The sequence below is a fragment of the Siniperca chuatsi genome, linkage group LG3 (assembly GCF_020085105.1).
Source record: "Siniperca chuatsi isolate FFG_IHB_CAS linkage group LG3, ASM2008510v1, whole genome shotgun sequence".
In the NCBI taxonomy this organism is placed as follows: Eukaryota; Metazoa; Chordata; class Actinopteri; order Centrarchiformes; family Sinipercidae; genus Siniperca; species Siniperca chuatsi.
The window spans coordinates 10,133,480-10,160,752 of record NC_058044.1 but is presented as its reverse complement, the minus strand read 5'-3'; the positions used below and the strand labels follow the sequence as shown (position 1 = coordinate 10,160,752).

The 27,273-nt window shown below is 39.7% G+C and overlaps 2 protein-coding genes across 11 annotated transcripts in view; both read right to left on the bottom strand.

The window, feature by feature from the left end:
* Positions 1-341: 341 nt before the first annotated feature.
* tmem192 (transmembrane protein 192) lies at positions 342-14,420 on the bottom strand. Its single transcript, XM_044189626.1, has 6 exons — positions 14,264-14,420; positions 13,137-13,292; positions 12,010-12,271; positions 11,755-11,877; positions 2,537-2,642; positions 342-1,070 (listed from the first exon to the last, which is right to left on the bottom strand). The coding sequence occupies exons 1-6, from the start codon at positions 14,291-14,293 to the stop codon at positions 956-958; spliced, it is 792 nt and encodes a 263-aa protein (XP_044045561.1). The 5' UTR covers positions 14,294-14,420; the 3' UTR covers positions 342-955.
* A 2,250-nt stretch (positions 14,421-16,670) lies between these two features.
* LOC122873551 (LIM and calponin homology domains-containing protein 1-like) overlaps positions 16,671-27,273 on the bottom strand; it is a 29,602-nt gene continuing 18,999 nt past the window's right edge. For 6 of the 10 annotated variants that reach the window (XM_044190381.1, XM_044190387.1, XM_044190386.1 and 3 more), the window contains 16 exons: positions 26,445-26,771; positions 26,118-26,156; positions 25,216-25,345; positions 24,906-25,063; positions 24,072-24,723; positions 22,924-23,253; positions 21,617-21,719; positions 21,497-21,522; positions 21,191-21,304; positions 20,941-21,033; positions 20,632-20,860; positions 20,426-20,525; positions 19,584-19,658; positions 19,356-19,464; positions 18,900-19,002; positions 16,671-18,087 (listed from right to left, as the gene is read on the bottom strand). In XM_044190381.1, coding sequence (XP_044046316.1) covers positions 18,062-18,087; positions 18,900-19,002; positions 19,356-19,464; positions 19,584-19,658; positions 20,426-20,525; positions 20,632-20,860; positions 20,941-21,033; positions 21,191-21,304; positions 21,497-21,522; positions 21,617-21,719; positions 22,924-23,253; positions 24,072-24,723; positions 24,906-25,063; positions 25,216-25,345; positions 26,118-26,156; positions 26,445-26,771 — 2,614 coding nt within the window. In that variant the 3' untranslated portion in view covers positions 16,671-18,061. The remainder of the gene's footprint in view (positions 18,088-18,899; positions 19,003-19,355; positions 19,465-19,583; positions 19,659-20,425; positions 20,526-20,631; positions 20,861-20,940; positions 21,034-21,190; positions 21,305-21,496; positions 21,523-21,616; positions 21,720-22,923; positions 23,254-24,071; positions 24,724-24,905; positions 25,064-25,215; positions 25,346-26,117; positions 26,157-26,444; positions 26,772-27,273) is intronic. The other 4 variants (XM_044190389.1, XM_044190391.1, XM_044190382.1 and 1 more) reach the window with 3 other exon arrangements.

Genomic DNA, 27,273 nt, shown 5'->3' with positions numbered 1-27,273 from the left:
CGTAAATGCAGCGCTCCCTGCGGAGTTACGGACGCCAGAGCATAAAGAAATCACAGCGGGAAGCAAACACCAAGGGCTCAAATGACGACCTTGATATTTCGTTAACGCAGATTCCCGTGACTGTTGAAATTTAACACAGAAAAGGCGAGGCGGGAAAAGGCATTCACACCAAGCTAATGTTGACGCTGCAGTCATTCTATTGTTTCTTTCTTTTAGATCGCTCACAGTACATTATAACAAAATAAACACTTGTCAAAACACTGCAGTCACTTACTTGGGTTTCACTGAAGTATTGTGTCAACTGTCACCCTGGAAAGGCTTCAATTAAGCAAACAAAAAGATGAGAATATTAAAGATTTATTGGAATCTGATCACAAATACACAAACTCAATGATTAAACAGAAAAATAAAAACACTTACACACACACACACACATTCAGATAAAATAGCACTTTCAGACATTTTACAACGTTACTCGATCTCTTTCTGTTTGACCCTGATCAGTGGTAACCTCTCCCACCTGTGTCTCCTATCTTCAGTTCCTCCTTAGTGCAGAGGATATCCCAAATAATTTTGCCTCTTCTGTTCCTCTCACGGTAACACAAGCGGCAGCATACACGGGTCACCGGGGGTCGTAACACAGTGATAAAAACCCCTCACCTCTGATCTGTGACCCATGACTCCTCTCCTCCTCCTCCCACTTTGCCTCTTTAACTGCCCTTAACTTACAGCTCACCTCCTTCTGCGTTATCTGTCCATCTCAGGTGAGGATGCCTCGCAGAGAAGCCCTCCCGTCTTAAGTTTGTGCGCACAGGGATTTCCTTACTTTTTAGTCTTTTATCCAGTGTTTCTTCTAGCTTCAGTCTTCTGTTAAGAGAGCCGAGTGTTAAAATCATGATGAGTGTGGTGGCTGGTTCACAGGAAGGAGGACGAGGAGGAGGAGGCCGGGCTGCGGTCAGTGCTGAGCGGTGAGGTTGAGCAGCCTCTTGCTCAGTAAGGTGTTGTGCTGTTTCAGGTACTCTATCAGGTCGGCCTGCTTGTCCACCACCTCCTCCAGACTGGAGCCCTCTCTGTGACACAAATAATAGCACATATGGAATCTGTAACGTTCATCTGTTTAAGGATAAGGCTGGTGCTGTTCTATAATTTTCTTATTGTCCATACATCCCATAAAAAGCCTAAAACCAACAATGAATTGACCTTAAGTATTACTAAGTATACTAAGTATGGCCTGTCCAAAGCCTGAGCTTATTTCTCTGTGCCATAGAGCTCCATTGTTGTTTAAAAACTCATCACCAACACATCAATGGGCCACACTGTTGCACCGGGTGACATGTTCATTTATTACCAGGAATGTGGGCACATTATTTGGAGTCAATCCTGCTGATGTAAATATTGACTAGCGCAGCAAATCTGTGGTTGAAAATAGTCCCCAACAAATACACAGTTCCCACCTGTTTTAGGAAATCTTCTTTAAAAATGTAAATATATACATCTTCAGTGGGAAAAACTGGGCCTGGGGCCACAGACAGGCTGGAGAAGTAGGAAAAAACAGACTAACACATTGTTGGTTTTGGTCTTTTCAAGGGATCTGTTTAACAGTAACAAAAATTTAGAATATGGCCAGCCTTGAACTTTAAGTTTAAGTAATGGACTCATAAATGGCGTAATGGCTCTATTCAAGCATGACAAGGCCATTGTGAATTGAACTGCAATTTTTGGCATCTGGTACATGAAAGGGAGCGATGGTACAGTGGAGGAATGCAGTGAGTTGGAAAATAATAAGAAGGAATAAAAGTGGAATCGGTTTTCTCAGAGGCTGCAACAGGGATGGATTTTAAAACTTATTTTGCAGTTAAAGAGCACCAGGGACGCTCACCCTGCTTCTCACTACTGGATCCCCTAACATAATGTCATCAGTTTTATACTTTATTAGACAGAATATAGAATTCTGTTGCCTATTTTATGCGTCTCGACAGTGCCTGCACAGCTAAAAAAAAACAACAACATAATGTTAGGCTTGGACTAATTCCTAGTTGCTCATATGTTGTATGTATAAAGTGTTTGCTAGATATTCATACAGTGAGCAGTCGGCATGGATCAAAGCTGGGGGGGGGTGTGAATGAAGACACGTTTTTGAGATGGATCTAACTTGAGAAAAAAATCCTTAACAACTTAAAATTGGTATTAATATTGGTAAGTATTTCATGGTTTATTGAACGGATTGTTTTATCTTTGAGCGTAAGAGACGATAATTAAATGGCAAAATTGTGCTCTCAAGAACTTGGACCAAGACTCACAATTTAATGTTTCTCTTTGTTTATTTAACCTTGTGCTGCTGAAGCCTTTATGTTAACGACACGGCATTCAATTCAGACTGGAGCCGTGTTGCACGAAACAGTTTGCAGTACAGAGAGGAAACCTGGGAGGCTTATTCAAACATGAGAGCACTTTTCCAGCACTTTTATGTAACATGGTGCATGTCTGAAAGGGGCTGTGGACATAGTTCGTGTGTGAATGAGTGAAATCTGTGTACCTGAAGCCGGTCTCCGTCGGCACGCTCGTGATACTGAAGTTGTGTGAATACTCTTCTTGGCTCACGTCTGGTGCAGCTCGCTCCCTGTTGAACTGCATCACCTTGACTAAAACCACAACAAATCTTTAGTCACTTCTCTAATAACATCATCAAACCAGTGTTTTATCTTGTCAGCTGCACTTAAAGACACATAGACATTATTGGGCAGTGAGAGCTGTCCTGCAAACATTAATGACTCAGGTGAGAAACAGCACACATTTGTTTTTTTACTGTTTTCCATCCTTCTCCCGCTCCTAAACACACACAGGCTGTTATATCCTGCACTTAGTCCTTATGGGCTGCCATATCCTGCACTCAAACCTCTAATTCTCACACCCTAAACATACACCTTTACACAAGAGGCGGGGTTAGCAGCAAGGTGTGGGTGTGGAGTATACAGTAGCTGGGAAGAGGAGCCAGCGCCAAAATATGGGAGATGTTGGTGCTGTTTCAATCAAGATAAGGCCGTGGTGTGTGGGGTTGCAGGGCGAGTGTGTGAGGAAGGGCAGAGGGAGGAGCTTGCCGTGTATTGATAAGACTCGAGTGTCATTAGCCAGAGGAAATTGTCAGGGAGGTTCTAAAGAGCGCTATCTTTACTTTGCTACAGTGCAGCATCTCAGCATCCACAATCACACACAATCTAAAGAAATACTGCACATTCCTGCATAATGAGGCCCTAAATCTGTGTGTGAATATCTCTGTGTGTGTGTGTGTGTGTGTGTGTGTGTGTGTGTGTGTGTGTAAATAGTAAGTGTAATAGTAGCAATAGTAAGCAAGTATGTGAGAGAGACATTCCAGAAAGGCAGAGAAATGAAGAGGTGGAGGGAAAAGGACAAAAAGTGATGATGAGCCTATGTTTGTTTCACAAATGACCAGGCAGAAAGGCAAGCGGCTTTCAAATATTTAACTAAATACCAACAGGGTGAAATATTTTGCCAGTCTTTTCAAAAATATAAAAGAAAAAAGACACTTGACAAATGTTTGCATATACAAACATTACTGAGAATAACCAGGTTAAGGTAATGCTTTGATGAAAGCGGTTATATTCACAGCGGTTTAAAAAATAATATTAATTAGGTTAATAAATGTCTGGGAAGTATGTATTGCAGCCTGCGGGAAGCAACTTATTAGCACTACTAAATAATTAATTTAAAATTATGCATTTACAATTAAGGATAATAGATATACTTTGAGTATGTGCAGCGGTTAGCACTGTCGCCTCACAGTAAGAAAAATATCAAATATCAATAAATCCTTTAACGTGCTTACGCTGTATGTGATCAGAGATGGTTCAGAGCGTCTTTGCTGTGATTTGACAGTGCGGATTACAAAGAGAAGGATGAGAGAGAAAACAGCGAGGGGCGCAGAGAAGAGAAAGCAATTGAAAAAAATTGTCCGTGAAAACAGTGTTTCTATTGTAAAACTGAACTAGCCTACCACAATAGTACGAGATCTGTGCTTCAGTATCTCAGCAGAAAGCATAACGTTACAATCTCTCCAGTCCACAGAGCAGACCCGACACAAGGTATATGAAGGCTAGTAAAGAATGTAGGCTACATTAATTATGGCTATATGTAATGGCTAGTTAACAACGTAAATCAATATGGTGGCTAGTTATGATGTCCCTAAGTTAGCTAGGTTTTGTTCAAGATATTAACCACAGAAAATAAAATGCTGCAGTCAATTCGTGAAAGCCTGAGCTTCATTCATGTTATTTATTATTATGATAGTCACAGTTCCTGTCCACTCGTTTTTTTCTCCTACAAATGCCACAAAGACGACAGTAAAGGCTAACGTTATGCCTGAGCTGTAGTTAGGTTGAAACCTATAGTTCTGAAAGTATATAAGTATATATACGGTGAGGTCAGTGAGGATGCTCAGGAAGTCCTTCAGGTCTGTCGAGTTCAGTGTATTACAGCAGGGGGCAAAAAACAGACAGAGATACCAAGATGGATGGAGTGTAAAGGAAGTGACACATTTCACACATCCCTGTTAGACTCACACACTCACATGGCTGGACAGACCGTGCTCAGACCTGGTCTACTCAGATCTGAGAAGCTTAAGTCAGCCATTAAGAAGTGCACATTTCCAGGTGATAACAGTGAAGCTGCAGAGGTGCTAACAGCTAATGGTGCCACATATTGTGCTCACAACTATGCACTGCCTGATTCAAAATCAAAGAACTGAAAGGAAATGGATCCCGGCAACAACGGAGACTGAATAGAGTAATGCGAGATGAAGGAGAAGAGCGGTGAGAACACCTTTTAGTTGCAACACAGGACATTAAAAGAGTTCAAAGGAATATGCAAGTCTACAGTCTACTGAAAAATAAGTCCTGCTGTTGAAACTGTGCCATGTGCAGGAGCTGTAGCTGTGGGAAAAAGTTAAAAGACTTCAAGGAGAAACCTGAGCAGAAAAGACTTATGAGCAATCTTCAACAATAAGCAACACACATTTAAAAGTTCTAAGGGATATAGATAAAAAAGACCACATTTTTGTGTACATAATGAACATATAGTTCGCACTTTCGAATGTGGATGCTGAACTGAGAAAATCCCATATAACTAATTTGTCCACAATGACAGTTTTGGTACAGAAAACAGCTGAATACAGCTGAATACAGCTTGTAAATGTACTGTAACAGTGGACTGACATTAACCCCGGACAGTTCGGATTGGTGGTCACACCTCCTCCACTCTAGTTCTCAACACCGGAGCCCCCCAGGGCTGCGTGCTCAGCCCCCTCCTGTTCACGCTATACACCCATGACTGCAATCCCTGACATGGAGACAACTCTGTTGTTAAGTTTGCGGATGACACCACCATCATCGGTCAGATTACAAATAACGATGAGACTTGATATCGGGAGGAAATCAACAATCTTGCAGAGTGGTGCACAGAGAACAACCTACTGCTCAGTGTCAGCAAAACCAAGGTGCTGATTGTTGATTTTAGGAAAAAGGAGGCAAAGACACACACTCCTGTCTACATCAGTGGAGCTGAGGTGGAGCAGGTGAACAGTTTTAGGTTCTGGGAATCAGCATCACAGAGAACCTTGGTCATCATGGTCATCTCACATCTCCACGCTAGTACAGAAAGTGCAGAAACGACGCAAAGAAGAAGGCAAAACTCCTGTGCCAAATTCTTGTTAACTTTTACAGGGGAGCAATAGAAAGCATCCTGACTGGAAACATCACAAACTGGAATGGGATGTGCAGGACCGGAGGGCTCTGCAGCGGGTGATTACAACCACCCAGAAGATCATTGGTACCAACCTACCCAAAGGATAATAAAGGACAGTACCCACCCCAGCCACAGCCTGTTGTATAGCGTGACGGGGGCTACAACTTTAATTTCATGGTGCAGCTCTGTGTTGTAGAATGACAAATAAATGTACCTTGAACTTAGGCACTTAAATATCCTTTTTAAACTGAAAATGACATGGGATGGACTGTTCTGGCTTTTGGTGTGGACCCTGCCCCTGATTCAGCAAAAAGACTCATCCCCCCAAAATGCACCACAGAGCGCCACAGGAAGTCATTCCTGCCTGTGGCCATCAAACTCTTTAACTCCTCCCTCTAAGTGTCAGTCTGTATGACCCTAAGTCACTAAACTGGACATTGGATCATTAACATCACTGCAGTACTTGAAATATTGTGCAATATTGTCTGTTTTCAGTTTGATATTCTCTATTTATTGATATTTATTCATACTTCTATTACTGCTGTGCAATATCCACTGTCTAATAATTATCTTAATAAGCTACACTTAACAGTACTCATTATTGCACTATTACTTATTACTTACATTATTACATTGTATTATACCGTACATACTGATCAACCTCTAAATCCACTTTGGTACTTACACTTATTTTAGCTTTTATACTTTATATCCAATTGTACTTAATGTATCTTACCTGTATTATAGCGTATTATATTTTGATTTGCTTAGTACTTCTATTCATTCTATTCCTGTGTGCATTGATGCGATATTGAGCAGCTGTAACGAAAGAGTTTCCCTTCAGGGATCAATAAAGTATTTCTGATTCTGATACTGCTCGGGTTTTGTGCAAGTTTGGCACTAAACATGTTTCTATAAATAACTATAACAGGATTACAATAGGATTACTTTGGTAAAATTAAAGATATGTTTTCCTTACAGAGCAAGTTTTTAAAGGCTGCATTCACAAAGTGACTGAATAAAGATAAAAAACTAAACTGACACATTTACACCAGATTATAAATTATGACACTCCAGTGTAAGACAAAAAAAAAAAAAAAACACTGAAGCAACCAGTTTGAATGATTAATGAATCATCTGAAGTATCTCTGCTTAGAACAGAGGTCTGGTACAGTGATGTGGATGATGTAAGGATTGTTGATATCATTTATCAACCCCTCTTTTGAATCACAGTTACTAAATGTTTAAATTGAGATAACACAGTTCACAGTGGTCATCTCTAAGTGGATGTTAAAAAGTGACATTTGCTTGAGATCTGAAATACCTAAGAATATATACGTGAAATTATAGGTTTTGATAAGATGAACACGAGTTTAACTTTTTAACACTATTTTGTATACTTGAGCGAATAACGTGTATATATTGAGATAATATAATAATATTGAGATAATGGTTTGATAACTATAGTGATATTTACTTTGGACAGATTGCCCATCACTTGCATGGACCTACAATAATGGAACGACCAGGTATTTATGATTTTACATGTATGTTTCAAACGTATGCTGAACATGTCAGTCTTGAGTCTCACATCTCCCCTGTCATACAGTAGATGGGGTTTGTGTGTGATCGGGGTGTAGTGTAGGTATCTGTAACAGTGTGTGTGTTTGTTAACCCTGTGCCCTGCAGTGCTTACACTGAGTTCTGGCCAGGCAGAGGAGAGAGATGTATTATAAGTTAAGTCTTTGAAGGCCAAGACATGGCTTTGATGTGCATGTAGGTCTATAGAGGAGAGTGTATTCATGTTAAAATGAGAGAGGCAGAAACATACAGCAAACCTCAAAGACACACACGCACATACACTTACAATGAGCACGCACTTCAAAGAGAAGTTGAACGAGGCCTTCCTGTATGGACTTCTTAGCTGCAGGCATTATATCTCTGCTTCTCTTTCTCCTCTAAAAAGAAAGTTTTTCTTTTTTCCTCATGAAGTCGCTGATGTCACCTTCACTCTGCATCATGTGTGAGTATGTGTGTGTGCGCGCTTGTGTTTGTGCTTTAAAAGGTTTGCGCTGTGAGGCGTTGCTCGGTTCGAGTCGTGCCTGACTGCACTGATCTGAGCAGGAATGTGGCGGGTGAACACAGATCCCCCCCCCCCCCACACACACACACACACACACAGGATCACCCTCACTGTAAACACAGGGACAATATGTGGAGTGTGTGTGTGTCTCCCTGCGTTTGGGTGGAGTGAGCCGGGGGCTACCCTTTGGCTAGGATAAATCCTAATGCCTCTTATCTTCTCTCCTTGGCTCTCTGGTATCTCAAGCCCCAATCTGTGCCCTTCAGCTGCCAAACACACCTTTAATATGGATTTCCTTTCATTACAGATTCTTCAATATCAATATCCTCTGATACAGCATCTTGAATAGCAGTTTTACTTTACATACTGAGAGGAAGACCAGTGTTTTGGACCACACATAACATTCTGGGGAATATCTCAATATTCATTGTTTACTGTCCATCACTGTTAACATGTCATGATTTTTTTTTATATCACAGATTACAATTAACAGATTTGTCTAAATTTATATTCCACTCAAACAGATTTATTACAGGCTGATTTCTAAAATACTTGTACTATTGTAGGGCTGGGTATCATTTAAAAGGCTTTGATATTAGTGCCAATCTGCAGTTTTGTCTTAGCACAAAACAAATGTATAAAAACTGGTAGCACTAGAGGAAAAGTGAGAGGATCACCAAAGTCATTAGGATAAATCCACTGGGGACCATCACGGTCTGTGCAAAATTTCATGGAAATCCATCCAATAGTTGTTGAGATATTTCAGTCTGGACCAAACTGATGGACCAACCACTGATGTTTACACAAAATGTTCTATAGGTGACATTTAATAATAAGTAAACTAAATCATTAATACGTTATTACGGGCCAAATGCAGAATTCAAACCAACAAAGAACTGAATATTAGAACAAGACATCAAGCTAATCAGGGAACGACTGTGAAAACAGCCCTAACACAGCAGTAACTTCTAATTTGGCCGATCCTAATGGACGACACCATTGACAACCACAACCTGCATGTGAGATGTCACCTGTTTTACTTGAAGCATGTGCCATGATCATGTTGGGGCTAATTATAAATGTCTCCATCAGTCAGCAGTTTAGTATGAAGTACAGTATTTCATGATACGTTTCAGTGTTTCTATGTTTTGTATTTGTGGCAGTCTAAACTCAGAATTCAGATATATGAGAGCCAGATGCAAAATAGCACTTCATTCACAAGGTACGTTCTGAATAGTTAAATCAGTTAGTCATACATTTGTCAACTGCATTTCCATAAATGCTTGAAAAGAATAAATAAATGCAAAAAACCTTAAATAAAATTAATCTATGGCTTTGTCATATTTGGGTGGGCCATCCAATAAACTATGCAAACTGCTTTCCCACATGTTCTCTATTCTCTCAAATGCTGTGACTTTTTCACAGCAAATTAAGTAAAGGGTTACATTATGGGCAGTATGTTCTGTTGTGTTGCAAAGTGACTGAATTGCCCTGGTAAATTTTTGCAGCTTAAGGCCATTTCAACAAAGCTCCCAACACAGTGGGCCAGAGGGAGTAAATTAAACTCAAACAATTAGTCCCTGACCTCAAGGGCAAATAAAAAAAGACAATAGGTATATAGATCGATTGATAAGTATGGGTATCATCCAAATCATCCAACAAAGTTTGCATGGTGTTTGTACCAATCGGGGGGACGACACAGAGAGAGAGAGAGAGAGAGAGAGAGAGAGAGAGAGAGAGAGAGAGAGAGAGAGAGAGAGAGAGAGGGAGAGAGAGCGAGAGAGAGAGGGAGAGAGAGCGAGAGAGAGAGAGAGAGAGAGAGAGAGAGAGAGAGAGAGAGAGAGAGAGAGGGAGGACAGAGAGCTGAATGGTTGATTGTCATGCTGTCGAGTTTGAAAAGGGCAGGGCAGGTATTGTGATGCGAATGTGCTCAGATATAGAGTGGGGGTAGTGTGTGTGTGTGTGTGTGTGTGTGTGTGTGTGTGTGATGTAATCTACTGGGTGTGTCGCTCCATACACCACTACTGATATTACTACCACCATCCACAAGAAAACTGGTGTAGCACAAATGATGCTGCATTGCTCTTGCAACACTGGAATAAAAAACACACTCACCTTATAAACTACTAAATGTGAACTGATTGGAGGAAAATCTCTTAATATCATAATCCACAATACTAATTCAGCCACATGTCCAGAAACTAGGGAAGCCTGGGATTGTGATAGAAGAAATGAAATTCCCAAAGGGATCTGGGACGGTTGTATCTCAGCTTTTTTCATGCGACCTCTATCTGTGTAAGGCATGAAATGACTTACACAGACTTTACATCTACAGGCTTCATGAGTCTAGGTTAGCTGCCAGGTTGCCTTTTATCAAGTATCAAGATACTGATAACGCTGTTAAGACTTGGGCCCTTTTTATTGTTCGTGTGCTACCTTTATTTTGCTATTCAGAGTATTTATGCTGCTGCTGTTTTCACATCCTCTATTTTCTACATTGCTGCTGAGTTACTGTACAACATTAATGTATTGTTATTTATTTCCACAGTGTTGTATTTTTAGACTGATATTATGCACTGTGTCAGTCTCACCACTCACAAGGCACTTACATTGCACAGTACAATGACAATTAAAATGTATTGAATTGAACTGAAAGTAAAAGAAAGTGACAGTTATCCAGAGTGAAACGACATTGGTTTCAGTGGTTTCAAGAATTTAGTTTCAAAGTGCTTTTTTAAAATGTGTATCAATTTCAGTTAAATGCACTCTGTTCTATACTCTTAAAGGTGTATATTTGTTATATTTTTTTCTTTTATCTATTAAGTTAGATTCTTTACTTGTATTTCAGTTTATATTTTATTTAGTGGGTCCTCTTGGTACAAGGGAAAGTAGGGTGGAACTGGGAAAACTTTCTGGGTGTGTGTGTGTGTGTGTGTGTGTTAGGCTACATCCACACTGCTACGTTTTCGTTTTAAAACAAAAACGATCCCTGTCCAGATGAGCGTTTCAGCCCTGTTTCAGAAATAATCTCTGTCCATACTAACACGCCTAAAACGCTGTTCAATCGAACCGCCAACCGAAGTGTCCTTGGGCAAGATAGTGAACTCCAAATTGTTCCCGAGAGCTGTGCCTTTGGTGTGTGTGTGTGTGTGTGTGTGTGTGAATGATTAGTTACTTTCTCTGGACTGATGAGCAGTTAGCATCTGCCATCAGTGTATGAATGTGATATGTAGTGTGAAGCGCTTTGAGTAGTCGGAAAACTAGAAAGGCGCCACACAAGTACAGTCCATGTAACATTTACCTTGCCAGATAGAGTAAATACTGAGAAGGAAGAACAGCAATGGCGAAAAGTAAGACCAGAGATTTCTTTGCTTGGACCGATGACGAGGCATAGACAACAAGGTCAGCAACGCCTGTAATTCGAGGCTGCTCTTTTTCTTTGTTGTCTCCTGGAAAAGGGACACGTGACAGGCGTGTGACGAATCAGAGAAGGACACGTAGTGACTGACAAGACCCAATCATGAAGCGAACGTGGGTGTCTGCGTTATCATTTCCAAAAGCCTCCATTTTTACCCGTCCAGACTAGAACGCAACCCCAGAGTTTTCAAACAAAAACGTGGCCAGCTGCGTGTCCAAACTAAAACGCTGCAGTAGTGTGGACGCTAGGTGTAAACGTAGCAAAACTCATGCCTTTTAAAATGAAAATGTAGTAGTGTGGATGTAGCCTTAATGTATTGTATTAATCGTCAGTGGGTGTGGCTTTGTGTGTGCGTGTGCACATTGAAAGACTGATATATAGCAGGCAATCAAACATCAGTCAACTACATAAAGGCCTGCTGTCCTACATAAGAGTCAATGTGCAACCACAGAGTGAAATTATCTTAATATTAAAATATTAACGGAGATCAGTTTACCTGTGTAATGGAGCAGACATGGCACTGACACCAAGAGCTCCAACCCCAGGATGATGAGCAGCATGTAGATGTGCACAGTCTGTGATAATTGTGCAGCCAGAACAACCAGCAGCAGAACATTTCCTGCAGGCAAACACAAAGAAATACAAACACACATTCTTCCTATAACATTACTGCCATCTTGTGGAGAAAACTGACCTCTACCTGTGCAGCAAAATGGATTTATAGTTCCTGACAACATGTGTGCAGTTGTACCTGCAGAGTGTACGGTGAGCGGCAGGTACTTCAGTCCCTGCATCTGTCTGTAGAATCGCAGGTATCCTCTGCTCCTGGCCTGGCTGTGGTGGTGCTGCACACACCTAGTGAACAGCAGCACCAGCACCCACAAACACACCTTCCCAAACACAATGACACTGTCGTTTCGCACATTACCCAAAATACTCACACACACCTCCTCTTGGCCTAACTTCAACACACACAGCACTGCCACACACACTGACAACACCACGTACACAGCCTGAAAGGAAGAAGAGAGCCCTGTGAGTGAGACAGATGTAAGGGGTTGGAGACTTTAGCACATAATATGACTATTATTACACACAGGAAATAAAAAAGGTCACTGCAAGTAACCAGGTTAAGAGGGCAGATTGGATAAATGCCTTTACATGTGCTGCACTAGTCAGATTACTATCAAAAAGTGCTGTCATGACATTAAAGTTAATATACAAGTATTGTAGTGCTGCAACTAACGATTATTTTCATTGTAGATTCATCTGACGATTATTATTTTACTTAATCGATAAGTTGTTTTGGCTATAAAATGTCAGAAATTTTTTAAAAAGCCCATCACAGTTTCCCAGAGCCCAAAGTGACATCTTCAAATGTCTTGTTTTGTCCAACCAACAGTCCAAAACCCAAACATATTCAGTTTATGATGATATGAATGAAAGCAGAGAAAAGCAGCAAATCCTCCCATTGGAGAAGCTGGAACAAACAAATATCTGGCAATTTTGCTAGAAAACTGATTCAGAGGATTAATCGACTATCAAAATAATTGCCAATTAATTTTCTGTCAAACGACTAATCAGTTAATTGACTTTGAATTGTTTTAGCACAAAATTATTGTGGCAAAAAATATCACAATAACAATAGTACCCTGATATCAAAATAAAATAAGAATAATATGTTTAAAAAGAAAGTAATTCAGTTTCACCAGAAGAAAAAAATTTAGCTTTTTTTTTTTTTGCTGTGTGAGAAACCGGGTTTCACATTCACACGAATATTTCCAAAGTCAGGTTACTGCTCATATTAGGGAATGATGTTGTTACTACAGTGCGAGTAAATGCAATGCGTGCGTGTGTGTAAATGTGTGCATATCATACATGCAGAACAGAGAGCAGGCTGGCATAGCAGGGTGTTGGCAAGGTCTGAAACTCTCTCCTGATGGCAGAGTGGAGGGCGTCAGCAGAGATCAGAGGTCCGTCCACCAAAGAGTCTTCATCGAGGCTTCGTGACATATCTACTGAGGTGCCTGCCGGCTGAAACAAACGCCATAATAGTAAGTTGTCTTTAAATCCAGGCCTACTGTTACACTGATTAGTTGTTTTAACTGCAAAAATGTGAGATTTATATATAAATCTCTTACAGATAAATTCTACATGAGGTATATTTCTATGCGTAAATATATATATTTCAAATATTCTGTATCTACTGTCACTTTGACCACCATTGTTTCTGCACATTCATTACTTATGCACACTGGTCTAAGGTAACATACTGTATTTCCATAACTTTTTATTTGTGATTTGTATTTATTTTTCTTTTTACCTGTATCCTGTTCCTGCATACTTGTCTGTTTCTAGTGTTGTTGTAGTACCAAATTACCCTCCAGTGGAACAACCAAGCTTTCTCTTATCTTTTATTGTGTCTTCAGCATTACAATGGTGCTTATCAAAGACCAAAGCATATATGTGAATAATAAAAGAGTCAGATGTCAGACATGTAACTAATCATCTTCCAGTATTTACTAAAGGCTCATTCCCATAAAAACAAGACACTTAACTGACTAAAATCGACCCGGACCGCCATTAGTCAATTCATGGACAAAGAGGAGCGATAACAGCTGGTCAGTTAATATTAGATATCTGTGTAAGACTATGAGTTAACGTTAGTGACTGAAAGAGAAACTAATTAATATCGCTTTATTATATTTTGCACTGAAAACAGGAAACAGCTGAGAAACCACGAGATAACTGATCACAAATGTGGCTTTTTACCGCGTGTTTAGAGCTAATGTTTTGATAATCTGACCATTTGTAAAAGATAACTGTTGCTACACGACAGAAATACAGTGGTTTGTCAGTTGTTTGCTGTTTCACATCCAGCTGGCTGCTCCACCTAGCTAGCCCAGGCTAACTGTCAGAGTGTTTATTTCCTTTTACCGAACAAGCTAACCGTTGACATGGCAACCAGTTAACGTTAAATTACATATAGATATAAATATACGTACTGCATAAAGTGAGGGTCCCTTTGAGTCCATTTTGTTTCGATGTTTTTAAAGAAGAAATGACAAAGCAACAACAAACAACCATAGCTTACATGCTATAAAAGGGGCGGGCAGGCAAATATCAGCACACTTCCGGTTCCCTCATTTTATGGGGCCGTTCTCTGTTAAACTTTGCTTCCCAGCTCAATAAATCCTAGCAGAAAAATAGAAACCCTGTCCTGCAACCCTGTGCAACAACCATACAAATAAATGCTATCTTTGTGAAACTTACATTGTAAAAAATGTGAGATTTTGCCAAAGGTTTTTGTTGTACAAAATCTCAAGGCTGCTAATTTAATGGGAAAGCTGTTGGGGAATACAGGTCACTAAACTGGGTCATGCTTAATTACCATAGAAGTTGTGTGCTTCTGTGTTGCATGTTGCTAAATTCATGTGTTGAATCACATTACCACACGGTAAATCAGGGGCCAGGTAGGACTCTAGCATAGAAAAACTGTAAATATTGTACAGAGAGTGGGAGGAACAGGGAACATCTCATTCATCCCCCCTAGCAGGTTAACCTGGCCATGGGGTTTGAAAAGTGTTGTCGCATGTTTGTAGAGGATAGACAAAACATGTGATTTCTGTGCTTTTATTTTTACCACACACTAAAGCACACCCACAGATACAAATATTTGTTTTCTGTGTATCAATATGCATTTAAATTACTCAATTTAAGCACTCAGCACTCCGCCATGTAAAATAGCTTTTATTTCTATGACTTATTATATATTCACTAATCTACTGTATGTAATTTTTGTACATAACATTTGTTTCTGAGTAGCATAAAGGGAACTACAATCAAAATCTCGTTATACAACCCTGTGTTGTAAAATGATCAATAAATCCATCTTGTGTATGTAATCATCTGAAAACACTACAAAACAATACTTTGCGAACTGAGAATGTCTGATCTCAGGTCTAGTGTTTTATAATCGGTGGTGGAAAGTAACTAAGTACCGTTACTCAAGTACTGTACTCACTATGTTATACTCCACTACATTTCAGAGGTAAATGTACTTTTTACTCCACTACATTTATCTAACAGCTAGAGTTACTTTGCAGATTAACATTTTACATACAAAAACATGATCAACTTATAAAATTATGTATTGTTATAAATTTAACCACCTAACATATGGTATATAGTACTTAACCCCTCCTCAACCAGCTACAACATTAAAATGCTGTTTGCACAGTGATGCAAAGCAATGGTAGGGACTGTTCAGTTGCGAAATAAGTACTTCTACCTTTGACACATTAAGGACATTTTGCTGACAAGACGTTTGTCATATTAGTCATATTTTGAATGCAAGACTTAGTGCAAAAATACGATCTATTTTAAATCTTAGTGATGCAGAAACTGTTGTACATGCTTTCATCTCCTCACGCCTCGATTATTGTAACAGCCTGTTCACTTGTCTTAATCAAAAAACTTTGACACGACTGCAGACTGTACAGAACTCAGCTGCTAGGCTGTTAACTAGGACCAAGAAGTATGACCACATCACACCTGTTTTAGCCTCTTTACATTGGCTCCCTGTTGGTTTTAGGATTGATTTTAAGATCTTATTGATTAATTTTAAGGCTCTTCATGGCCTGGCTCCAGATTATATTTTAGACCTTGTAATCCCTTATGAACCTTCACGTAGTTTGAGATCTTCGGGCAGGGGTCTTCTGTCTGTTCCTGAGTCCAGGATGAAAACTAAGGGGGACAGAGCTTTTTCTATCAGGGCCCCGAGGCTCTGGAACAACTTGCTCGAAGAAATTAGGTTGTCTGAGTCAGTGTCTTCGTTTAAGTCTCGTCTCAAAACGCATTTTTATCTGAAAGCATATCCTGATCTTACCTGGGCTGGATGTTTATTTTATTGTTTTTTTATGTATGTTTGTGAATCATTCACTGTGGTATTTTATTGCTTTCTCTGTGAAGCACTTTGTACTTTGTTTTGATAAGTGCTCTATAAATAAAGTTTATTATTATTATTATTACATGTAACAGGACGGAGATGGTTCCTGTGGTCTGAGGGCAGGGCCTAAGCAACACAGAGTAGATTAAATTCCTGAGTTCTCAGATGATTTTTCACAATTGAGAATGACTTCCGGATGAGAGCCGAAATGTCTTGATTCTGAAAACAGTGTCCAGATGACTACGACTGAAACCTTTTCTATGATTACATGTAACAGTATTTCTACATCGTGTTATTACTACATTTCCTTAAGTTAAAGATCTAAATGCTTTCCCCAGCATTGTTTATATGTTGATCTATGCTAGGACATTGTTCTATACAGTCACAGTGGATTCATTACTTTACCTGCCTACTTAAAGTGTATTTTAGCTAAAGAAAACTCAAGGGAAAAAACAGACAGCAACCCATTTTAAATATTTTATTGATAAACATACACTTGCTATAAAAGACAATGAACTGAGCGCTCTATTCCTCTAAGCGATGAAGACGCTGTCAGGTGTCCAGAACGAGGCAATGACACACAGAGGAGAGAGAGGTTCAGCTCAGACTCTGGGGAGGCAACACTTGTGATAGAGGCAGACGAGAAGAGACATTGTGAATGTGTCACAATATGGGGGAGTTATTAACAGGGAAGCAGCAAATCACTTTGTGTCATTGGTTTAGCTCATGGGAAGGGGTGGAAGAGAACAGCAGGTGATAAAGAGAGGCTGATCCATTTAAAATGTTTTTTTGCTGGTATGGAACTGTGCTTTAAGTCAAATCACACATTGCATACATACCTATACATGCATGATTTCATCCACACATGCGCACACACACACACACACACACACACACACACAATGTGCCAAGACCCAGAGGTCCGTGTGAGTGTGAAATACTCCTGCACATACACTCGCCCTCGCATTCATTACATAAGGCACTGATTCGGATGCAGTCAGTCTATGAGAATAAACAATGGCTAAAACATCTTAAGGGGGAAATAGTTAAAATCCAGAGAACAAGTATTATTAATAACATGCATTCTCATTGTTGTAAAATGAATTATTATAAAGAAAAAGCTTGTGTAAGTCAGCCAGATTCCCAAAAATTCAAAAATATGATGATGTACAACATACAAGAGGAAAGTTAAAAGTTCAGCTGTTGAGAAGATAACAACCTACATCAAACTCACACTACTCCATCTGGGCAATACTCACAATAACTTATATATGTTCTTCTTTCATGCAAAACTGTAAACACAAAACACAAAATGAACGAGAAGGTACGATGATGAGTAAGGCATTATAATGGTCAAGCTACTTCAGGTTATCCAAGCCAAACCACTTTACGTCGCACTCAGAGAGTGGAGTCACATGATCAGTGCAGAAGCGGGGGTTAATGAATCAAGATTTTGAGACTGATGTGTTGAAGACAGTAAGTAGTGTGCGGCTTTTAGCGTTACATGTTAAGCTTGTGACAGAACAGATCCTTATATTAGTATCTTGACTGTGCTAAGTACGGATGTGCAAAGGCTTAAACACACTGATTTCTTGATTACATCCATGCTACACGTATTGATAGAAGTGTATTCATGTGTACAGTTAAGCAGCACACACTGCGCTGTGTCCAGTTTCGCTCTCGGTAACCATCCATAAAGCTGTTTGTGCATTTCAGGCAAAAACGATAATTCCAAAGCTCCGAGGAGATTCCAAGTGTTTTCCAGAGCATTCCAGAATGTGATTCGAGGTTCTAGAATTCTTCTCCGCCCAATCACTGACGTTGACAGTGGAGGTTCCAGTCCGAATTCAGGTCTTCATAGTGTGGTGGGCTGACCTCTGCCTGCATACAAACACATTAAGATGTGTTAAAGTCTGTTCTCATAACTTATGATAAGGTTGTTTAATAACACTGATTGTGTGTGAATGTTTGTCTGATCTTATTCTTGTGGGAGTCAGTTTGTTAGACCCTTGAATTAAGGACATTTGTGAATTGATGTTGTCAATCTGGTTTGCCCTCTCACCCCATTTTATGGTTTTTAGGTGGTGGGGGTCTAGTTTAAGGTTAGGAAAGTTGGAATGATTTGTAAAGTTTAGGTTCACATTAGAGAAGGGGTTGGTGTTAGGCACGTAATGGTGAGCACTAAGGCCGGTGGTAGAAGAAGTACTCATATCTTTTACTTAAGTGAAAGTAGCAATACTGTTGCAAGTAAAAGTACTGCATTCAAAAATGTACTTAAATAAAAGTATAAAAGTAATATCAGCTAAATGTACTTAAAGAATCAAAAGTATTGTATTAGAGTGTTGTATTATTATATATATTGTAGAGTATTATTGGAATATTATTACTGATTCATTAGCACGTAAGCAGCATTTTAATGTCACAGCTGGTCGAGGTGAAGCTAGTTTTAATTATTTTATATACGTTTGGGTACTTTAATCTATAACAATATATCATATTTTACAAATTGATAATGTGTTTTAAAATCTCAATCTGCAAAGTAAATAGTAACTATAGCAGTGAGATAAACGTGAAGTAAAAAAGTACAATATTTCCCTCTGTAATGTTGTGGAATAGCATAAAATGTCATCAATGCCAATGTGTATCAGTCTGTGTGTGTCTTTGAGTGTGTGTGTGTGTGCATGTGTTCTCACCCCGAGATGCAATATAGCACTCATGACAGCTCAGAAGTCCATTACGAATCCGTACGTCCGTCCCTGCAGTGGCGTCACCCAGCTGCCCATTACACACTCCACACTGAGGAAGAGAAATACAGTCTACAATTATCATTATACACAGATCTTTTAAGACAAACTATCAAATAGTTAGACATGGTTTATTAATTATGTCTTACAAACCCTAAAGATGAGGATTATCAAAAGTAAAAGTTTTGCTTTTTACTCTTGCAGCATATCAGCCACTTTTCTGTCTTTCTTTTTTATATATGCACGCTACCTCGGAGATAACTGTGATGGAGTACACATGCTTTAGTAAACATTGTACATCTTCAAAACCTTGACAAAGAAGCCAAATGCTACTTCTGTGTAAAATAAAATAAAGTATAAAGTTCCCTAATTGGTGTGCATGTGTGTACTAGAATAACACAGTACCTTGAAACACTGTATGTGGAAAAACAGTCCCAGTGTATCGATGATCATGGCAGCTCCTTTTCCCAGTGGTTGAGAACAACCAGAACACAGTCTCTTCCCACTAACACACCTACACACACACAGACAGCAGGAAAAGGGACATTAAAGCATCTTCACTCCATAAACCATTATTAATTTTGTGAATTCTTTCAGACATGTGGCTGCGTATTTGTGTGCTAGCATCATTACCTGCTGGGTGAGGGAGGCTGAGGGGATGAAGGGGAGGACTGCTGTTTGCTTGTTACAGCGTCATGTGATTCAGACCTGTGGTAAAAAAAACAAAACAACAGAAAAATAAATACAAGCACATCTAAACATATGTAACATGTTTGTAGCACGTTTCAGTGAATGATTACTGTTTATACATGAGAAAAGTCTGTTAAGGTGAAAAAACTAAACGTGTATTTAGGTTAAAATAAAATAAAAATGCAGCTTAAGTGAACGTTTCTCACCTTGAAAGAATGGCTCAGAAATTATAATACATATATATTTATATATAAAGCACTTTTTTTCCTACGGTAGAATGATCCACTATTCAAATGGTTGCCATGTGGACATAAAAGACATTCATTCAGTACTTCCAAGCATTTGTTCTCAGAAAACATGGCTAACACATGCTACACATGCTTAAGTAATGCATGAAGCAATGCAGGCTGTATCAGGCACATTACTCAGTCAGTTCACTGACTTAGTGACTCTTCTTCACTTGTGCTACTGTTACATTAGTTTAGCACTTGCTAAATGTTAAACAGTAGTTTAGAATTTAGCATTATATCATAATTATATCATTATATCATAATTGTCACACAGTGTCCACAGTGGCCGCTATTTAGGAAACGTTACATAGTTTCACTTTAACTCGTGGTTACTTCATACATTAATTTATATGCTACCAAATTAGCTGGATTCCAATTACATAGAAAAGGGCATTTCAGACTCATGCATTTGATCAGCCTCTCTGAAAGCAGAACATTACTTGGTCAGTTCAAATGTGAAACAAGAAAACGCACACAGAAAGCATCCTGACATACCTTTTAACAATATGTGCCTGGTTTAGCTGAGGGTTGCGGTCCAGAGAGGCCGTCTTCAACAGTTCCTGTTTCTTTGAAGGTTCACCATCACACGCAGAATCTACAAAAATACATCAGAAAATAAACTTTTATCACAGAAACCCTGAGGAATACATGGTTGAAGACTGAATGAGCTGTGCACACACATGTGGACACTTCCTGCATACCAGTGTGTATTTCTGCGTGAATCTCATCCTGGAAGAAATGCAGCTTCGATGCATGCTGATCCTCAGTCCCTGTGGAGATTCTTTGGCCGTTTTGCTGGAGAGGAATGTTTCCTCCCTCTGTCTCGTTGTTTTCTGGAGCTGATGAAATCATCCCTGTCTGGTCCGGCTGCTGGTTTAACAAGCCAGTGGGTTTGAGGGGCATTACAGTCTCCTCTAGAATCCTTCTCTCCTGGAAGATGTACACACAAAATAAAGACAGTAAGTGATGCTTTTGATTTCATGTGTTTGTCAGTCTGTGTGCGATTGTACCTCTTCATTGTGTTTTCTCTCCTCCTCCTGCACCTCTAGCTGTGCTTTCTCCCACTCCTTCTTCAGCTTCTCCTGTTCCTTCTGGTATTGCTCCTGCAGAGAAACATTGTACACGTGAAATACTATATGCACAAAAACACATTTAACACTCACATACACATATATACACACATCCAGTACATCCTGTGCCTTCTGTTTTCTGCTTAACCCTCATGGAGTCATGCACATACACACCATTCCTCCAGTGTACCTGTAGGAGGCGCTCCTGCTCCTGCTGCCACATTTCCAGGCGTTTACGCTCCTCATTGGGGTCCCAGACCCAGTGATTAACACGTTTAGCCAAGTTCAACATGGGGGTCTCAATCTACCCAGACCCGACCAACAATCACACACACACACACACACGGATACGGACCAAAAGGACAGAAAGAGAGGAAAGGTGAGAGGACAAGTCTGACTACAGCGACTACTGGAGACGAAGGGTCAGGACAGGGTCAAATTTAAAAATGAAGGAGAAACAGAAAAAACCAAGCGGGAGCTTCCCGGAGATACTCACAGTCACACTGCTCTCCTCAAGTCCATCTGTGGCAGAGAAAGAGGCACACACACATAGTTAAAATAATATATCTGCTAAAAGAAATGGAAAATTATACTTCTTTATAATTTACAGTTTTACCTGTGACAGTGGGAGAATATTCTTGCATACTGGTTGGTGATGTAGCTGGCTGAGCCTTTTTTTCCTCCACTGGTATCCCAGATAATCCCATAGTACCATTGACCTGAAAGTCAAATATTCAACTAAATTAATGAAACATTAACTGGAAACCAATTAACTGTAAAGTGGATCTATAATTCTTTTGTCTCTATTTGTACATATTTATTAAAAATGAATGGACAATGCTGGCGTTTATGAACATTTTAGTCACTTTAGCGCAGATCACATATACTTAAATTATTGCTGACCGGTTTTAAGTCCAAAATATACCACAGTATTTTTTGATTTTTTTTACTGTGTTTTTTTCTTCAGGCAGTGGCTGGCCTCAGTTCATGTAAATGCAATATTAAAATCAACCAGAGAAAACACGAAACTTGCTTTACATAGGCCATCCATCACAGTGAACAGCTGAAGAGTGTTTCAGGTCAGTCTCATGTCGCTGAGTTCCAGCTTCTACCCTCTCTAGGTCGATATAAAGTTCCCCATTAAATTTGGTGTTTTAAACTAAGGGAGGCAAAAAATGCAACGTATGGTTGTGTGTAGCACTGACTGTACTTGTGTACTAATTTCTTTTAATTGTTTGTATGTCTTTTGTATGTTGTATGTGTGAACTGTGTATTGTCTTTATTGTTTTTGTAATGCAGTGCGGAGTCTAAGACAAATTTCTCCATGGGCACATTAAGGAATATTCTCTTCTCTCGCCTTTCTGTTTGTGTTCTAACTCTGTGTTGGTGTATTCAAGTGCTCCTTGCAAGAAGTAGCTAAATGCACAATATCCTTTTATAACTGCACCCATGTTTGCTTTCAGTTTGTCCCTTGGGTTTCATTTTCCACTAACACAGCTCATGAATGGTAAGAATCAACAGCTGACTCTCATGTCTCAGGTGTCAGGCTTTCCATAAACACTTGAATGCATCAGGATGGAAAATTCATGAAAACAATTAACGCTTTCATCTGGATTTCCTTGCAGCAATAACACAACTTGACAAAGAGTACAGACAACAGAATTTTCACTGTGATATTTCACCTCTCTCAAGCTAATATTACATTTCTGCAAGTTGATTTTCATAGTGTATCGAAAATAACTGAAACTCATGGCTGTCTGGGTGGTTAGAAAAATATATTAATTCCAAAAACACCATCTAAAAGCAAATGGTTTCCTTTTGAAAATGGTCAGCAGTAATGTAAAGCATACATTATTTGTATTAAATGGACGAATCCACAAGAAACACAGGTATGGTCCTTTAACATGTCACTTGTAATATTACCTGTCCATTGCTTTGGATATCCGGGTGATGTGGCTCCACATGAGTCTGTGTGAGCTCAGTCACAATAGTTGTCGTGATGATACAGTTTCGACCTCCAATCAAGGAGCTGATGGCAGAGCCCGAAGACGGGGTCGATTTCTCTGTCTGTGGAGGTGGCGTCTGCTCCACTGCCTCCTGATTGGTCGCAGTCTGCTCGGAGGGGACATCTTTCTCCGTCTGTTTGGAGGGAACGTCTTTGATCGCCTTTGGCGAGTGCCGAGCAGAGGAAGGTGGGGTGGAAAGAGATAAATCTTCCATCACCTCTCCGTTCACTCGCACCAACCCGTCCATCTGAGAGGGACACACATAGAAGTCAGGATTACAGGGATGGTTTGATTTGGAAATTTTATTACTCTATTTTTCTTATTTAGTAGAGTCACACAAACTCATGGATGCCATTTTTATGTCTCTGCAGGCAGCTTAAAGATATGGTCAACTTATAGTCTTGCCTAGCTCAGTCGATGTTTAAGGGGTCTGTTGCAGCTCCGGTCGAAACACATCTTCTCCAACTACTCTGATCTATCATTGTACTCCCCCCCCGTTAAATTCTTCTTAACAAATGTCTTTAAAATAAAATACAAAATTATCCCACTTACATTATTGTTTGGAAGTCCTTTTTTTAGGTTTAAGGTTAAATTTATTTATCCACAAAATTATGGAAATTACCAACACTGATTACAGAACATAGGAAAAAATCAAATGAAATAAAACCATAGATAAAAGGAGGTGCTCATGTGGTCGACCACTTGAGCAACAACTTGTATTTAAGTATATAAGTATACATATTTATATTCATCCAACGTGTAAAAAGAAAGTGGATCAGATGTTTGACCTTGAATTATACATGTTGTTCAGTAAGATGAGCACTGCTCCTTTGGATAAACTCAAAGATGTATTTCAGCTTTTTGAGAGAAGTGAATACTAGTTGCCACTGACTAAGCCTGACATATTATTCAACACACCTTCAAATCTGCATAGAAAGAACTAAAAACGGCATCCATGTCACTGGGTAAGAAGTAAAAATGTTAAAACTTCCTAAATAGAACAAACATATTGCTTATAATATAAGCATAATGTCAGGTATTGAGATGCCGATGATCAGATGATACCTTGACAGGTTTGTGTCCAGACTGTGTGTTCCTGGGCTGGCAGTAAGGCTTGGCTGCCAGCAGGGGGACAGGTCTGGCGGATGTAGATGGAGGGGAGGGGAGTGTGTGTACAGGCTGCGTGGTGTGAGGCTGCACTTGTGCAATCTGAGGCGGAGTGTGTTTGGTTTGAGGCATTGCATCTCCTGTAATCTGTTGTTTTTGATGTGTGGTTGTAGACTCTGTCGGTTTGGACTGAGGTTCATTTAGTTGTAGTGACTGAGGTGGCACAATTTCTGAGTTTGTGACTGGGGTGAGGGGACTGCCAGGTGTTGGGGAGCTGGAGGAGACAGAAACTGATGTCACTTGTTGAGCAGTTGTATCTGTGTGTATCTCTTCAGGTTTTGTGTGGCTCTGGTCCGTTATAACAGTTGGTTCTGGTTTGTGCAGAGGTTCTGATGTTTCAGACTCATTAACAGGTGATGCCGTTTTGTGCTCCGTGTCCACCTGCTTTAGGTCCTGTTTGGGTTTCGAAGTGGATCTAGGTAGTTTTAGGCTGTCCAGTGTCGCGTCACTGATGGTAAAGCGAAGAGCGTAACGCTGTAAAACCATGGCGGCCTCTTCTGGAGTCGCTGCATTCCTGTAGGCTTCACACAACTCTGCCTCTCTGCGCTCTCTAAAAAAGACAAGTAGGGAGAGAGACACAAAGCTTTTGGTGTCTAGGTGGTGTTTTTGATATCGATTGTTATTTTGTTGTACATTGTGTTTTTGACAGAGATCAAAGTTTAAATTTGGGCTACTTTAAATAAGTTTGTCTCATGTTAAGGGCCATGTGCAACACTAAAACATCCCCCTTACTTCTCCTCCACGATCTCTTTGTAGGTCTTGATGCTTTTCCTCTTGTTGCTGTCAAATCCCTCCCCCTTCATCCTTTTCTCCATCCTCTTCCTCTCTTCCTCTTTCTTGATCAGTTCCTGTGACGCACTGCGACGGCGATTCTTCCAGCGAGCCAAGTCCTGTCACAGTTTCACAGTGTCAAATAATGGCAGCTTTATTTCCTGATATTGCTGTTATTTGAATATGTTAGTGCACATAATATTCTCCCTTCTACTATTTAAATGGACCCTACATGCTATCTTACTCTATTTAAAAGACAGAAGTTTCTTACGTTTCGCCAGTGGTCCTCATCTTCCAGAAAATTGTTGTACTGTTCTTGCATGCGCTCATATCGTGATTGGCTCAGTGGCGGTAAGTGTCCCACCTCTTCCTCGTTAAGCATGTCACTCATGCTCACACTCCTAGAGAGGAAAGACAGTATAATCTTATAAATAAATGACTGAATCACTTGACCCAACATATTCACTTTGTCCAATTTGGCCCTGGTAAACAGCAAATATTTACTTTTAATTCATTCATTGTTTACTTTGGTCACTTTAGTGAATATTTCCAACACAAAATTTCAAACATATACACTGTAATTTAACAAAATAATACACATTCCATGATCGAAAAGTAACAGGGAAGAGAAAAAACCTGCCCCCTTTTCAAAATGAAGAGATGACATAGGCAAAGATGGTCTGCCAGTGATTACATCCTATTTCTACAAGATATGAACACAAAGCAAGACATACTTGAACACAACCAATAAACTACTAAATAATACATTATCTCCACACAGTAACAAAAATATGTTACTGTTTTAATACTAATCACAAATCAATTAAACAAGCAAATGAGCAACCAACTTATTTTGGCAAGCCAAACTCATTCATTCATTATAAGGATGTAAGTTCAGTAGTCTATATAAACTTGTGTATTTCAATGATGAACTATTTTTAAACAAACAAGCATAAAATGAAAAACAGAATTACATTAAATGTAAAACATAAAAGCAAAAGATGACAATAAAAAGATGGATGTTAGTAATAACGCGACAATGCACAGCAATGAACATATTAGTGTGTCGTGTATTAATATATTTTTGGACTGTACTCTTGAAATCTAACGTGCACAGCGTGTATATATTGTTGTCATGCAGAAGCTCATCCAGGTTCACTTCGAAAGACTTACTCAGTGTCCTCAGACATAAAAGCAACTCGCCGGCTCATCCTAAAACAATGACAGAATAAAGTGAATGAGAGGAAAGAGCAGGTGAAGGAATGGGTAGCAGGGTGTTATCCATCAATGCTAATGTCACACTTCACATCCCAAGCGGAGGCATCTACTTAAAACTTGCCATCATTGCAGCAAAAAACCAGTAGAGAGTAATCATTTGGCTCTCGTTCACTTCCATTCTCATATCTTAAGTGAAATAAATGCAGACTGGATGACTGGCAGAGCAAAATCTGAGAAGGAGTGATGAAGACACATGTAAAAACAGTTCAAGGGGCATCTCACATCATGGGAGGTAGATCATCGTCATCCAGCCAGAATGGTTTCTTCCGTGGTTCCTCATTCACATCCCTCTTTCTCTCTTCCACCTTTTCCTCAACACTCTGCTTTTCCAGCTCTGCCTCCACTTCACAAGTAGCAGGACTGGGTGGAGGGGTGAGCGATGGAGAGGAGGGGGGCTCAGTCACATCTGTGACAGAGGTGTTAGGGATTGTCATGTCTCCCTCTTGCTTTCCGTCCTCCTCTTGCCTCTCCCTCAGCCCTGCACACTTAGTAAGGGTTGGGGCTTTGGAGGGTGTGGCTTGAGGTTCTGCTGCCATGGTAACGATGCTGCTAAAATCCAGTGACAAGGCCAAGATTACCAGGAAATACAGCTAAAAGGGTAAAACAAGACTGCATCACAGACAACAGAAGACTGCAGCTGATCTGTTTGTTTGCTGAAACTTTTAACCATGTTGCACTGAAGTTAGTTGATGTCAAAATAGTGGTTTCTATCAGCTGTCAAAGGTAAAAAAAACAACAACAACAAAACAAAAAACAACAATGACAACTGTGGGGAGTGGCCAGAACAGGCGTAAAGACTCAGATCACCCAAATTACAAAAAAATATATTTTCTCTCACATTTTATGATATCTAGTCATGCAGATAGTTTTGGTTTTATCTGCTGAGGTTGTAAGATATCAGCAATGTCTCTGAGATTTCAGCCTCCACCCCAAAACAATGGAGGTGAATAGAATTTTGTTTGTGGTGCTCAAAACACTGGAAAAAGGCAAGAATAAAATTCAAAAGCAACATCTCTTTTCAGAAACTGTTAGTCTGCATAATCCACAGATC